The sequence below is a fragment of the Carcharhinus amblyrhynchos genome, chromosome 11 (genome assembly GCF_965287045.1).
Source record: "Carcharhinus amblyrhynchos chromosome 11, sCarAmb.v2.hapA, whole genome shotgun sequence".
Classification (NCBI taxonomy): Eukaryota; Metazoa; Chordata; class Chondrichthyes; order Carcharhiniformes; family Carcharhinidae; genus Carcharhinus; species Carcharhinus amblyrhynchos.
This window is the reverse complement of record NC_137334.1, coordinates 55769900-55784451: the sequence shown is the minus strand read 5'-3', so window position 1 is coordinate 55784451 and position 14552 is coordinate 55769900. Positions and strand designations below refer to the sequence as shown.

Genomic DNA, 14552 nt, shown 5'->3' with positions numbered 1-14552 from the left:
AATCTAAAAGGAGGCCGAATAGAGTTAGGCACCACTTGTACACTAAATAAGATGTCTTTCATGATCTGCTTGGATTGGAGAGGCTAGTGTTTGAGAGGTAAATCTCTGAATATTAGGTATGAGTGATGATATGTGAAGATTGTTGATGGATGGCTCATGAGTGTGCAAAGAACAGTGTGTGAAGTTAGTGGTGCAATTGGTGGATATGGCATATGACAATGCATTTGTTCACTTTAACCACTTGTGTGAGATCATTGATCTTGTTGCAACATTACTTCCTGGACTTCAGTGTTTGACTCATACATTGACCATCACAGCTATTTGGCCCCCACTATCATGTCTAATCTTTTCCACACATCTGGAAGACTTGCCAGCTCCTTATGAATAGATCGCAACTTCCCTCCTCTCTTTCTCACCCATCAAGTTGTCCAGTGCATTGTCGGAGAACTTCAGAGCACACTCATACTCTGTTGCACCACAATTTTCCTCGTGTTCATACTTTTCCATAGCTTTGTTCCCTTGTCTCCTCTACAAGCTTATCTTATTGATGAGACTCCCATGTTGCGCAGTCGATGCTCTTCCCACAAAATTGCAAACCATCTGATTTCTCTTTGTGGTCCCCATATTAGCTGATTTTATTAAATGGTTCTCTTTCTTCACATACACCTCCTCTCCTTCAAATCTTCTGTTATAACATCTCTTCAAAAACCAAACCTTGAACCCACTATCCTTGCAAACTTTGCTCCATCTTCTACCTCCCTTTCCTCTCAAGACGTTGAATGCGATGTCACCTCCCAAACCCTTGCCTGCCCAACTTTCTTGAAAATTCATGTTTTAGTCTGTCTATTCACATTTCCATCCTGCCTGCAGTACCAAAATGGCTCTTACCAAAATCAGAAATAACAATCTATTGGCTGTGGACAAAGATAAACTATCCCTCCTTATCCTTTCGATCTATCTGCAACTTTTACCGTGATGACTGTTCAATTCTGCTTCATTGCTGCTTCACCACTTGATCTGTGCAGCTGATAAAGAACTATTCACCCTAATTCCATTTTCCAACTCTTGATCTGTGGCTTGTAGTTTACATCACTTGCAAGTGCATGTCCACGTATTTTTTAATTGAAATAAGAGTTTCTGCCTTTGCCGCACTTTAAAACAGTGAGTTTCAGATTCCCACTATACTCAGGGTGAAAAGATTTATCCAAATTCCCTTTAATTCCTCGACAACTACTTTAAATTTCTGCCTCTTGGTTATTGATTTGCCTCCTAAGGGAAATAGGTCCCTCCTTATTTTATACACCTCAATTAAATGTCCCATCAACGTCCTCCATTCTGAAGGTTACAACATCAGCCTATCCAATCTTTTCTCATCGCTAAAATTCTCCATTCCTGGAAACATCTTCTTAAATAAACCCTCTGATGCAATTACATCTTCTGTAAATGCAGTAATCAGAACTATATGCAGTACTCTAGCTGTGGACTAACTAATGTTTTATACAGTTTGAACATAACCTCTCTGTCCTTATCTTCTGTGCTTCAGATAGTAAAGAAAAATATCTCCTTCTTAACCATTTAATCTATCTGTCCTGTTACCTTCAGTGATCTGTGAATAAGCACTTTTAGGTCCCTCTAGGAAGGGGGCAGCACAGTGTTAGCACTGCTGCCTCACAGCACCAGGGACCCAGGTTTGATTCCCAGCTTGGGTCACTGTCTGTGTGGAGTTTGCATGTTCTCCCCCTGTCTGCATAGGTTTCCTCCAGGTGCTGTGGTTTCCTCCCACAGTCTGAAAGATGTGCAGGTTAGGTGCATGGATCTGAACAGGTACCAGAGTGTGGCGACTAGGGGAACCTCACAGTAACCTCACTGCAGTGGTGGCAAATTATGGGCAAACATTCTGAAGCATGGTATTAATCATTTAGAAAGGCATGGATTGATCAATTACAGTCAACATGGATTTAAAGGAAGGTCGCGAGGACAGAAGGTAATTTGCTGACTTTTTTGAGAAGGTAACAAGGAGTTTCATTGGTGATGGAATGTTTGATGCAGTCTGTTTTGACTTTAGCAAGATTTTTGACAAGGTCCCAAATCACACACCTGTTAGAAAATAAAAATCCACAGGGATGTAAGCCTTACTTGTGACTAATAAATAAACTTTTACTTTAACTCTATTGTTCTACACTTCTCCATATCCTACCATTTATTGTGCATTCCCATGCCTTGTTATGCATCCTAAATGTTTCACCTCTTTACCAGATTAAATTCCAGTTGCCATTTTTCTGTCCACCTGACCATCCCATTGATACCCACCTGTAATCCACAACTTTTATCCCCACTATCAGCCACTGGCCAATTTTTGTATCATCTGCAAACTTTGCAATCATGCCCTCTTTATTTAAGCCTAAATCATTGATTATATGATCACAAAATCAAGTGATTGAGTCATTTGGAGGCTGGGTCACTGCAAACATGCTTAGTTAAGAAGATTTTTGATGCATGTAAGTCAAGAAAACAGAGCAGCCATGATCTTAATGGCAAGAGTCAAAAGGCAGAACAGGCTCAAGAAGCTGAATGGCCTAATCCTTCTTCCATTTCTTATGATCTTATGTTATTCGGCCTTCCAGTCAAAAAAACACCTAATCATTACCCCTTGCTTCCTGCAATGAAACCAGTTTTGGACCCAACTTGCCATCTAGACATAGACAGGGTGGATAGTCAGAGATTTTTTTCCCCAGGGTGGAAGTATCAATGCAAGGGGGCAGAGGTACAAGGTAAGAGGAGCAAAGTTTAAGAGAGATGGACAAGGGACGTTTTTCACAGAGAGTGGTGAAAGCAGGCACATTAGCAACATTTAAGAGGCATCTGGATGGGTAAATGAATAGGGAGGAAATAGAGGGATACAGTCCAAGTAAGGGAGAAGGTTTTTTTTTGTTTAGTTAGAGTATTATGATCGGCACAGTCTTGCGAGCCAAAGACCTGTTTCTACACTGTACATTTTTTTGTTGTTTGTACCACTGTTCTTTTGACCCTGTGGATTCTTATTTTCTAACAGGTGTGCAATTTGGGACCTTGTCAAAAATCTTGCTGAAGTCAAAACAGACTGCATCAAACATTCCATCACCAATGAAACTCCTTGTTACCTTTTCAAAAAAGTCAGCAAATTACCTTCTGTCCTAGCAACCTTCCTTTAAATCCATGTTGACTGTACATGATCAATCCATGCCGTTCTAAATGATTAATACCATGCTTCAGAATGTTTGCCCGTAATTTGCCACCACTATGGTTAGGCTGACTGGTATCTAATTACTTGGTCTTTTCCTCCTTCCTTTAGTAAACAACAGTACATCATTATCAATCGCCCAATCCTCCGGCACCATGCCTATAGCTAGAATGGCCAGGGCTTCTGTTATTTCCTACCTTGTTTCTCAGAGCAGCCTGGTGATTCATCTGCTTTCAAAGCTGTTAAATTAATTAACATTTCTATCTCACTATGTTTATCCCGTCCAAAATTTCATACTCCTTCACTTTAATTGCAATGTCTGTCTGTATCATCTCCCTCTTGTGAAAACAGATGCACAGTATTAACAACCATTCGCCTTTTTGTTGGCTTTTGTGAGTTAAACTCTTGCCCTTTTTGGAATTCTAAACATTTTTGAATTATCTTGCTTGCCAACATTTCTTCATACCCTCATTTTTCTTTCCTAATTTCTTTTCTAATTTCACCCCTCTCTTTCTATAATTCTGCATGCTTTTGTGGTATTGAAGTATCATTATTTGGCATAAGCTTCCTTTTTTGCCTACCTTTTGTCTATCTTTACTAAGTCTGCTGTAATCTTACACACTATCAATCTCCTTTGTCCCAAGGAGAGCAACCTCTGTTTCTTCAACCTAATGCAGTAGCTAAAATCTTGTATCCCTGGAATTATAGAAACAGTAAAAACAAAAGCAGAGGTAGGCCGTCCTGCCCTTCAAGTCTGCTCCACCATTCATTATGATCATGGCTGATCATTCAACTCGTAACCTGTTCCTACTTTCACCCCCATACCCTTTGACCTCTTTAGCTCCAAGTGCTGTATCTAACCTTTTCATGAAAACATACAGTGTTTTATGGTAGAGAATTCCACAGCCTGACCATTCTCTGGGTGAAGAAATTTCTTTTAATTTCAGTCTTAAATAGTGCACATCATAGCCACAGACTGACCTTGGTTTTGGACTCTCCAACCTTTGGAACATCCTTTCTGTATTTACACACTCTAGTCCCGTTAGAATTTTTTCAGTTTTTATGAAATTCCCCCTCATTCTTCTAAACACCAGTGAACATAATGCTAAACAACTCATTCTCTCCTTATATCTCAATCCTGCCATCCCAGGAATCAATCTGGTAAACTTTTGCTGCGCTCCCTCTGTAGCAAGAATATCCTTCCTCAGATAACTAAAACAAAACTGCACACAATCTTCCAGGTGTGGTCTCGCCAAGGCCCTATATAATTGCAACAAGACATCCCTGCTCCTGTACTCAAATCTTTCACTATGAATGCCATCATACTATTTGCGTTCTTCACTGCCTGCTGCACCTGCATGCTTACCTTCAGTGACCTCACACTTATCCACATTATACTACATCTGCCATCCCACTCAAATCACACTGAAGCATCTCTGCATTGTCCTTAGAGCGCACCTTCCCACCCAGCTTTGTATCATCTGCAAATTTGGAGATATTACATTTAGTTCCCTCAACTAAATCATTAATATACATTGTGAATAGTTTGGTCTTAGCATTGATCCCTGCAGTATCCTACAAGTCACTGCTTGCCACTTTGGAAAAGATTATTTGTTCCTACTCTTTTGTTTCCTGTCTGCCAACTGGTTTTTTTATTCATCTCAATACACTAACCCCAATCCCATGCATTTTAATTTTACATGCTAATCTCTTATGTGAGACATTGTCAAAAGTCTTCTTAAAGTCACTATAAACAAAATCTAGGGTCTTTTAAGAAACTTCTGGATGAGTACATGGGACTTGTAGGATTTGAGGATTATAGGTAAGCCTAATAGGTAGAGATGTTCAACGCAACTTGTGGGCCAAAGGGCCTGTTTGTGCTGTAGTTTTTCTATGTTCTGTATTCTAACATCCACTGGCTCCCTGTCATCAGCTCTACTAGTTGCATCCTCGAAGGATTCTAGTAATTTGTCAAGCATGATTTCATTTTTGTAAATATGATCCTGCCATTGCTTTCAAGTGCTCTGCTATTAAATCTTTGGTAATAGACTCAAGCATTTTTCCCACTACCAACATCAGGCTGACTGGTCTATAAACTCCTGTTTTCTCTCTACCTCCCTTTTTCAATAGTGGGGTTACATTAGCTACCCTCCAGTTTGTAGGAACTGTTCCAGAGTCTATAGAATCTTGAAAGATAACCAACAATGCATCCAGTACCTCTAAGGCCTTTTTTTAAGTACTCAGAGAGGTAGATTATTAGGCCCTGGAGATTTATTGGCCTTCAATCCTGTCAATTTCCCCAACACCATTTCTCTACTAATACTGATTTCCTTCAGTTCCTCCCTCTCACTGAATCTTGTATTCCTCAAAATTTCTGTCCATTATTTGCATCCTTCTTTGTGAAGACAGAACCTAAATATGTATTTAATTGGTCAGCCATTTCTTTGCTCCCCATTATACATTCCGTTTTGGACAGTAACCTACATCTGTTTCCACCAATTTTTTTCTTTTCATGTACTCATTGAAGCTTTTACGGTTTTTATGTTCCCTGCAAGCTTACTCTTATACTCTATTTTCCCCTTTTAGTCAAACTCTTTGTCCTCCTTTGCTGAATCTAAACTGCTCCCAATCCTCAGGTCTGTACACATCTCCCTTGAACCTAATGCTATCTTCACTTTCCCATATAAGCCATGGTTTGGCCAAATTTCTTGTTTTATTTTTGCACCAAACAGGAATGAACAATTGTTGCAGTTCACCCTCTTTGAACATCTGTCATTACCTATCCATCTTCACCCCTTTAAGTAACATTCCCCAATCCTTCATTGCCAACTCGTGCCCAATACCATCGTAGTTTCCTTTATTTTTTCATTCTGCTAAATCTCCTCTCTAGTTTCACAAGGGGAAGATGGTGACATTGTAGCAATGTCACTAGACTAGCAATCCAGAGATCCAGGTTAATTAATCCAGGTATTAGCAGCCATCTCTTTAATGGATAGCCCTTGTCACCTAACATTATCCAGATATTCTTTCCAGTGGCACGAACAGCGCATCACCTATGAATGCTTATGAATGAAGGACTCTGGCAGCACACCAGCTAAACGTTGAAGGAGTGCAGTCCCTTCCTGTTCATAAATGTATCTGGTTCCCCTCTGACGCCTTGATGGCCACATAGGTGCAGTCAACAACTCAGTGCATCAGACTGGATGTAAATTCTACTACCTTCTTTGCCAGTATGACCCTATCAGTGGTGAACACAATGTAATCTGAAGCCCTCTTAACAGTGATCCATCATCTCCCATTATAGTGTGATGGTCAGTGATCATGAGATGCCATTCAGATCTGCTGTTGTCCCTCTTCAGAATCAGAGGCAAAAATGTTCATTATCACTTTAATGGTTCCCTGACACGGTATGCTATTGCAACTCTATTGCTGCCTGCCGAGATAGACTTATCAATAGCAATATTCTGTCAGATTCAGGTTGCTCATTTGTTCTCAGTATTCTCCATGTGAAGGTTATCCTCCCCATTTCCTTCCTGTTCTTTCTGCATCAGCTTTGTATGCTTTAGAACAATTGGACTGTATTCACACTCATCACCAACTCTAAGTAATTCAGCTTCATGTTTGCAGATGACCTTCCTCATTTTCAATAGCATTGAGAAGGTATTGGGGCCCTTGTGCTATGTCCCAATAAGCCCCGTGGGTCAACCTCCTCATGCCCAGTTGATCCAGTGCTTACAAAGCTAACTCAGTGCAGCCTTTGCACGCTCCATATCCACTATGTGCCATTGCAGGACCAGCTCTTTGAACTCTTTTCCCTTTTATACTCCAACATTAAATGGACCCATCACTGTGACTTGCTTGTTGTTGGAGTCTGCCCCCTTTTCAGGGACATGGTTGCAACTCTTTATGTTTTCCATGACTCCAAACTGAAATCACATTCTTTCAAGTGGCTCATTTGCATGCTGAATTGAGTGGGTTATTGGTATACAGGTCCCATCACCTCTTCTAAAATTACTGGGAGGCAGGATTGTGTTGGAAAGCCAACATGCTATTCAGAAACAAAAATTATGGCCTCACTCACCTCTAGTTCCACCTCTGGAACCAAAGGCAAATTCAGCCCTGTGTTCAACTTATGAAATACCAACTGACTTTGAATTTGTATATTCCAAGGATGTAACATGGCTAAGCATGATTAGTGTTGTGATGATCAATGAAAGTTCAAGTAGTTTATAAATCCATCCATTCCTCGGGATTTCGTTATTCACAAGACGTATGGCATAGGAAAATTAGTAGTGATGGACTACATTATTCCAATGCTATGTTAAAATGTGGTGTCTTGTTTTTTATTGCATCATACATGCTGTAATATTAATTTTTAAAATAAATTTTTGTTCGACAGCTCCAATAGAACCTTTGCTATGCAAGTTTGCAGATGGTGGTCAGAAAAAGCGACAAAATCAGAACAAATACGTGCAGAATGGTCGAGCGTGGCATCGAGAGGGCGAGGTGAGACTTGTAAGTTCAACCAATCAACATTTGACTCTTCCCCTGTCTTTGTAAACTTTGCCTCCAACTTTGTGAACAACCACCACATTTCTTACATACCTTTCTTCTCCAAAGCCGCTGAACAGATTTTTGCCTCTGAAATGACACACTGTGCTGCTCTCCAACTCCTCTCCAGCATCATCCATCAGGATGGGCCACCATTCAAAAATTACATTCTTTATCTATTCAGTTATAGTCAAAGAAACACCAGCAATGACTTCCCTTCCCGTTCTTACACAGTTATTTCTAGTATCCTACAAAAACCTATCCTTCACCCCTCCTATTTCTTATCCAAATGCTGCTACTCAGTGATATCATCTAAAAACGTGTCAGGCTCTACATGTATGCTAATATACCCAGCTCCACCACACCACCACTGCTCTTGATTTCTCCAAACTCTCTCACTTTTGTTTTTGTTCTTTCCCAAGATGTGAGCCTCATTGACTCGGCCAGAATTTTTATTACTCGTCTCTAAGTACCCTTGAGAATTTGGTGGTCATCTGCTGCCATGAATCGCTGCAGTACATACACAGTGCTGTTAGAAAAGATATTCAAATTGTCTGACTGCTTGTTCGACATCCATTACTCGATGAGCAGAAATCTCCTCCAATTAAATATCGTGAAGATCAAAACCATTGCCTTCAGTGTCCACCATAATGTTTGTTCCCTAGCTGCTGAGTCCCTCTCTCTCTCTGGCAACTGTCTGAGGTTGAACGAGGTTGCTCACAACCTTAGTGCCATCTCTGACCTTGAGATGATCGGCATGGTGGCACAGTGGTTAGCACTGCTGCCTCAGTGCTAGGGACCTGGTTCAACTTCAGCCTCAGGTCACTATCTGTGTGGAGTTTGCATGTCATCCCCATGTCTGCCTGGCTTTCTTCCCACACTCAAAGATGTACAGGTTAAGTTGATTAACTATGCTAATTTGTCCCCTAGTGTCAGGGAGACTAGCAGGGTAAATACGTGACAGGGATAGGACTTGGGTGGGATTGTGGTCAGTGAAGACTTGATGCACCAAATGGCCTCCTTCTGCAGTGTAGAGATTCTATAATTCCATGAGCTTATGGTCATTTATCTGTGCTATTACTAAGATCATTCTTATTTCCATCTTCATAAACCACCTGGCTGGTACCCTGCCTCAGCCCATCTAATGTTGAAACTATTAGCCATGTTTTGCTAAGTCTAGACATTACCCTTCGCAAACTTCAGGGCACCCAAAACATTGGAGAACATGTCTTAATTTTCACCAATCTCCTATGCTCTCAACTTACATTGGTTCCTGCTGAAGCTCTATTGCTGAGTAGAAAAAACTCTGTTTTCAAATCCCTCCATAGAAACACCCCCTCCCTAAGTCTGTAACATCCTACAACCCTGCAAGATATTTGCACTTTAATTCTGAAGCATCCCCAATTTTAATTGCTCACCATTGGAAGCCTTGCCTTCAGCTGCTTCAGCCCTAAGCTCTGGAAATCCTTTCTGTTATATATTTTGTGTGCAATTACATAGAACATAGAAAACTACAGCACAAACAGGCCCTTCGACCCACAAGTTGCGCTGATCATATCCCTACCCACTAGGCCTACCTATAACCCTCAATCCCATGTACTCATCCAGAAGTCTCTTAAAAGACTCCAACGAGTTTGCCTCCACCACCACCGACGGCAGCTGATTCCACTCGCCCACCACCCTCTGAATGAAAAACTTACCCCTGACATCTCCTCTGCACCTGCTCCCCAGCACCTTAAACCTAGCGACCATTTCAGCCCTAGGAAATAGTCTCTGAGAATCTATCCAATCTATACCTCTCAACATCTTATAAACCTCTGTCAGGTCACCTCTCATCCTTCGTCTCTCCAGGGAGAAAAGACCAAGTTCCCTCAAACTATCCTCATAAGGTATGCCACCCAATCCAGGCAACATCCTTGTAAATCTCCTCTACACCCTTTCAATAGCTTCCACATTTTTCTTGTAATGAGGCAACCAGAACTGCGCACAGTACTCCAAGTGGGGTACAAGAGAGACTTCAGACCATTATTGGAATAAGGAAAGTATTTGTTGAACTGAGAAACTTGGGCACAGAAGGTTTGTGCAGCACAAAAATTGCCCTAAACACAATTGTACATGCTTACTTCATATTTCCTGAAGATTCTGCCTGAGAGAACTCCACCCTCTGGTTCAACACTCACTCTATTTCCATTGGTCCCTCAAGTCAGGTGACCCTCTGTGGCTGTGCTGTCTTAAAGTGACAGGCACCACATAGACAACACTTTGCTAAACTTTTATGTTTCCCTATCTCTGTGAGATCTTCTTAAAATCTAGCCATTTGAGCAAACTTTAGGTTATGTGTCTAAATATTGCCTCGTGTACCTCTGTGAAGCATCTTGGTGTATTTCACAATGTTAAATGCACATATAAATGCAAGTAATTTTTATTCTTTCCATTAACTTAAAGCCTGCCTATGGAAATAATACTGTAAGCAAATGGTTTAACTGTAGAATTAAAGATGTTGAATTGAAGGCATTATGTGCATATTATTCAAAGATAATGTTTTTGTAATTTTTCCTTTCTTAGTTGAATAATAAAATCTAGATGAGAATAATCTACTAAAGACATCAGCACAACCTAGATAGTATTCATCTTCTTCTTGTATTCACTGCCTGAAGAGAGGACCTTGACAATTATTTGCCAAATAATGGCAAAGTGAACCCCATATGATGGCATTAGTCTGATCCACACCCTAGTCAACTGAACTAACTAGCCTCACTTAGAAAGTATACTCTCTTCAAATATGTATTTTATTCAACGCTGTTCTATGCAATGCTTTAGTTTTTTTAAATGGACACAAGCTGTGCTTGTTAAATTCAAAAGATATTTTATTTTATATAAATAACATTCAACACCACAAAAAATGGATCAGTACTGAAATTTCAAAAAAAAGCCCTTCCTTTGTTCATCACAGTTTTTCAGCATAATGGATAGTCCTAAAATTCAATTTTATCAATAGGAACTGAACAAAAATTGGAAACTAACATGAACCTGTAGAATATACTAATGCTATTCACCTACTCAAGCTTGTTTCACCATTCATAGCTGATCTGTATCTCAACTCCATGTAGGTACCTTGGCTCTGGACGTTTTAATCCCTTGACCAGACCCTTTAAATAACAACTTGAAGTCATGCTGATTTAGTAGTTCTTTAATCACATGATTTGAAGTAGCTGAATCTTGTCATGTAAACTCAGCAACATACTATTAAGCATTGAACTGAAGGTAATACTGATTCTTTTTTCAGGCGGGTATGACCCTCACATATGATCCCAGTGCTATGCAAAATGGGTAAGTAACAAAATTGATCTTGCTTATATGGTAAATGTTGATTTGAAACAATGTACCATTAACAGTCAATTGTTTTTGTATGTAGAATTCATTTTCAGAAGGTTTTTTGTATTCCTACTGTATTAAATATCAAGTTTGCTGCTATTGGTTGTCTCTTTTTAGATTTTATTCAACGCCATACAGTATTGCAACAAATAGAATGATTGCTCAGACATCTCTTGCACCATACATTGCATCTCCTGTTTCAACTTATCAGGTTGGTATTCAAACATCAACTTAATTTCAGTTATTTTATGTGAATGTTGATTATAAATCTACAGGAATGATGTGCAAGTTACAAAGAGTAAAACATAATTGAGTAATCGTTTCTCTACATAACAAATCATTATTTTAAAGTATTTTTTTCTGAAGTGCTTTGAGACATTTCAACATTGTAAAATGTTATATATTATTATTTGAATGGCTGCTTCAGAACTATTTTTCGTTATTTTAAAAAATAATGCTGACTCTCAATAGCTCAGTGAGTTTATCCAATCAGTAGCTGAACTATGCAAACTAGGAAGGTCATGAGTTCAGTTCCACATCTGAATTAGCTAGTCTCAATCAGTATAGCCAATGCAATTGATTCCAAGCCCCTGGGTTAACTCCCAGTTCCCAGTGCAAATCAATGACGACTGTTGGTAGTGCAGATTTTGGATGTGGATGAGATTACACTCAAATATCATTGAATGATGTGTTCATAATCGCTGTCAAAGTTCACACATGAATTATGCCAACTTTGGTGAAAGGCCAAAAGACAACCAGTGCCATGGAACCATATAGCAGCAATTAGTCAATACTTTGCGAAAATGAAGCAAAGTGAAAAACTTAACGAATAAAAAAACACAAAATTGTTCCTATGAGTTTGAGAAATGTGCTATTAATATAAACAAACTAATGAATCCAACCACAGAAGCAAAATATTACAGGTGCTGAAAATTCAATATAAACCAAGAAAATACTACAAATTCTCCCATGGAGTGGCATTTCTGGAAAAAGAAACAGAGTTAACATTCGGGTTGATGATCTTTCATGTAAACCAAGCTGATATTCTGGGGAGTCATATAACTAGAGTGGTAGAGAGTGGTTTAAACTTAATAATGGGGATGAGGATGGTGTAGATAGCTTGGGAAGATGTGATAAATGGAGAAGATAAGGCAAGAAAGCAAGTCAGGAATAAGGGAAATGATGATCAGAGCATGGCAGGAAGGGATAGAGTGTACAAACCTAAGAATGTACCAGCAAGTAAGAGATTTCTTTGTTCATTTACAGGATGTGGTGTCACAGGCTAAGCCAGCGTTTATTGCCCATCCCTAGTCGCCCTGAAGGTTGCAAAAGTACTAAAATGACAGAGCTAGTTCAGGTTACAAAAACAGAAAAAAAAAGACCTAAAGCTGTGCACCTGAATGCATATGGCATTCGTAACAAAACAGATGAATTTATAGCACAGATAGAAATAAATGTGTATGATCTGCAAGATGACAAAGGCTGGGACCTGATTTTTGAGGGGTACATGACATTTCAAAAGAACAGAATGCAAGGAGAAGGTGCAGGATTAACTCTGTTAATTAAGGATTATATTGGTATAATAGAAAGATGACCTTTGGTCTGGAGATTGAAAAATAGAATCTGTTTGAGTAGAGCTAAGAAGTAGTAATGGTAAGAAGTCACTTGTGGGCCCTCCAGTTGTAACGGTAGGGTGGAATTAATGAAGAATTAATGGGAGTTTGTGAGATAGGTGTGGTAATAATCGTGGGTGATTTTAATCTAAATACAGATTAGACAAATCAGATTGGCATAAATAACCTGAATGCTTTTGAGTCAGTTTCTTCGAGCAATACATTCTCGAACCAACCAGAGAACAGACTGTTTTAGACCTGGTAATATGTAATGAGATGGGATTAATTAATGGCCTCATCGTTAAGGTGCCCCTAGGTAACAGTGCTTGTAATATGATTGAATTTAACATTCAGTTTGAGGGAGAGAGAATTGGATCTAAGACTAGTATTTAGAACAATCGTGCAGGTAAGATCACAAGAGCCAATAAATTGGGCGTGATCCTGATTTCTTGGCTCTCGCGCAATTTCACCAGCTCGCCCTGCCCATGGTGGCCAAGGAGTCTGCCAAAAGACATTGATAGGTTAAGGGAATGTGCAAACATTTGTCAGATGGAGTAGAATAAGCGAAAATGTGAATTTGTCCACTTGGTAGGAAGAATCATAAAGTGGTGCATTACTTAAATGGTGAGATTGCACAACTTGTGAGATAAAGGAATTTTGATATCTTGTACACGAATCACAAAAATTTAGTGCACAGATACAGCAAGCGATGAGGAATGCAAATGGAATGTTGGTATTTATTGCAGGGGAAATGGAATATTAAAGTAGGAATTTTTTGCACAGTTGTATAAGTTATTGGTGAGACCACATCAGGAGTACTGTGCAGTTTTGGTCTCCTTATTTAAGAAAGAATATGAATGCTTTTAAAGCTGTATAGAGAGGTTTACTCAATTGATTTCTGGAATGGAGTGGGTTATTTTGTGAGAAAAGGTTGGACAGGCTGGAAGTTAAAAGAATAAGAGGTGAAGCATATAAGATAACTAGGGGATTGACAAGGTGATGCTGAAAGGATGTTTTTTCCTTGTGGGAGAGACTAGAACTAGGAGACATAGCTTAAAAATAAGGAGTCTCCCATTTAAGATGGAGATGAGAAGAAATTCTTTCTCTGAGGGCTGTGAATCTTTGGAATGCTTTCCAGAGAGCACTGATGAAGTAATTGAATATTTTTAAGGCAGAGGTAGATAGATTCGTAATTAGCAAGGGAGACAAAGGTTATCAGGGGTATGCAAAATATGAAGTTGAGGCCACAGTTAGATCAGCCATGATCTTACTGAATGGTGGAACAGGGTTGAGGTGCCAGATGGCTTATTCTTGCTCCTAATTCGTATGTTCATTTGTTGTGATTTGTTAACGATTCATGAATAGGTTAATAAATAATTCTAGAATATTAATGATTAGATGGGTGTGTGTTGTGAAATGTGGATTTATGTTATCAGGCATATGTTTTGCCACTGTTTTTCCCACATCCTCTTAATGATGGGCCTAATCTAACTGTGGCCTCAACTTCATTTAACATGGCAGTGTTTGTCAATAACTGAAGACTGTGTTTTTGATAGGTGTAATTTGATGAACTCTTAAAATTGTGTTGCAGGTGCAGAGTACTTCCTGGATGCCACACCAACCTTACCTTATGCAGCATGCTGTAAGTTGGCTATCTTTTGCACAAGAAAAGGTTCATCTCTGCCTAATAGGGAATAATAAATCAAATTCTATTTAATTTGCACTTTTTCAGAGTTTTTGTCAAACTTATTTTTTTGTTTTCAAACATGTCTTTAATGCTGCGACTGCACATG

The 14552-nt window shown here is 39.4% G+C and overlaps 1 protein-coding gene across 4 annotated transcripts in view; it reads left to right on the top strand.

Annotated features, from left to right (window-relative positions):
* The window catches only part of LOC145350151 (RNA-binding motif, single-stranded-interacting protein 1-like), a 350322-nt gene that overhangs the window by 311286 nt on the left and 24484 nt on the right, over positions 1-14552 (top strand). For 3 of the 4 annotated variants that reach the window (XM_080199154.1, XM_080199151.1, XM_080199153.1), the window contains exons 7-10: positions 7620-7735; positions 11058-11101; positions 11264-11357; positions 14351-14401. In XM_080199154.1, coding sequence (XP_080055280.1) covers positions 7620-7735; positions 11058-11101; positions 11264-11357; positions 14351-14401 — 305 coding nt within the window. The remainder of the gene's footprint in view (positions 1-7619; positions 7736-11057; positions 11102-11263; positions 11358-14350; positions 14402-14552) is intronic. The other variant, XM_080199152.1, reaches the window with a different exon arrangement.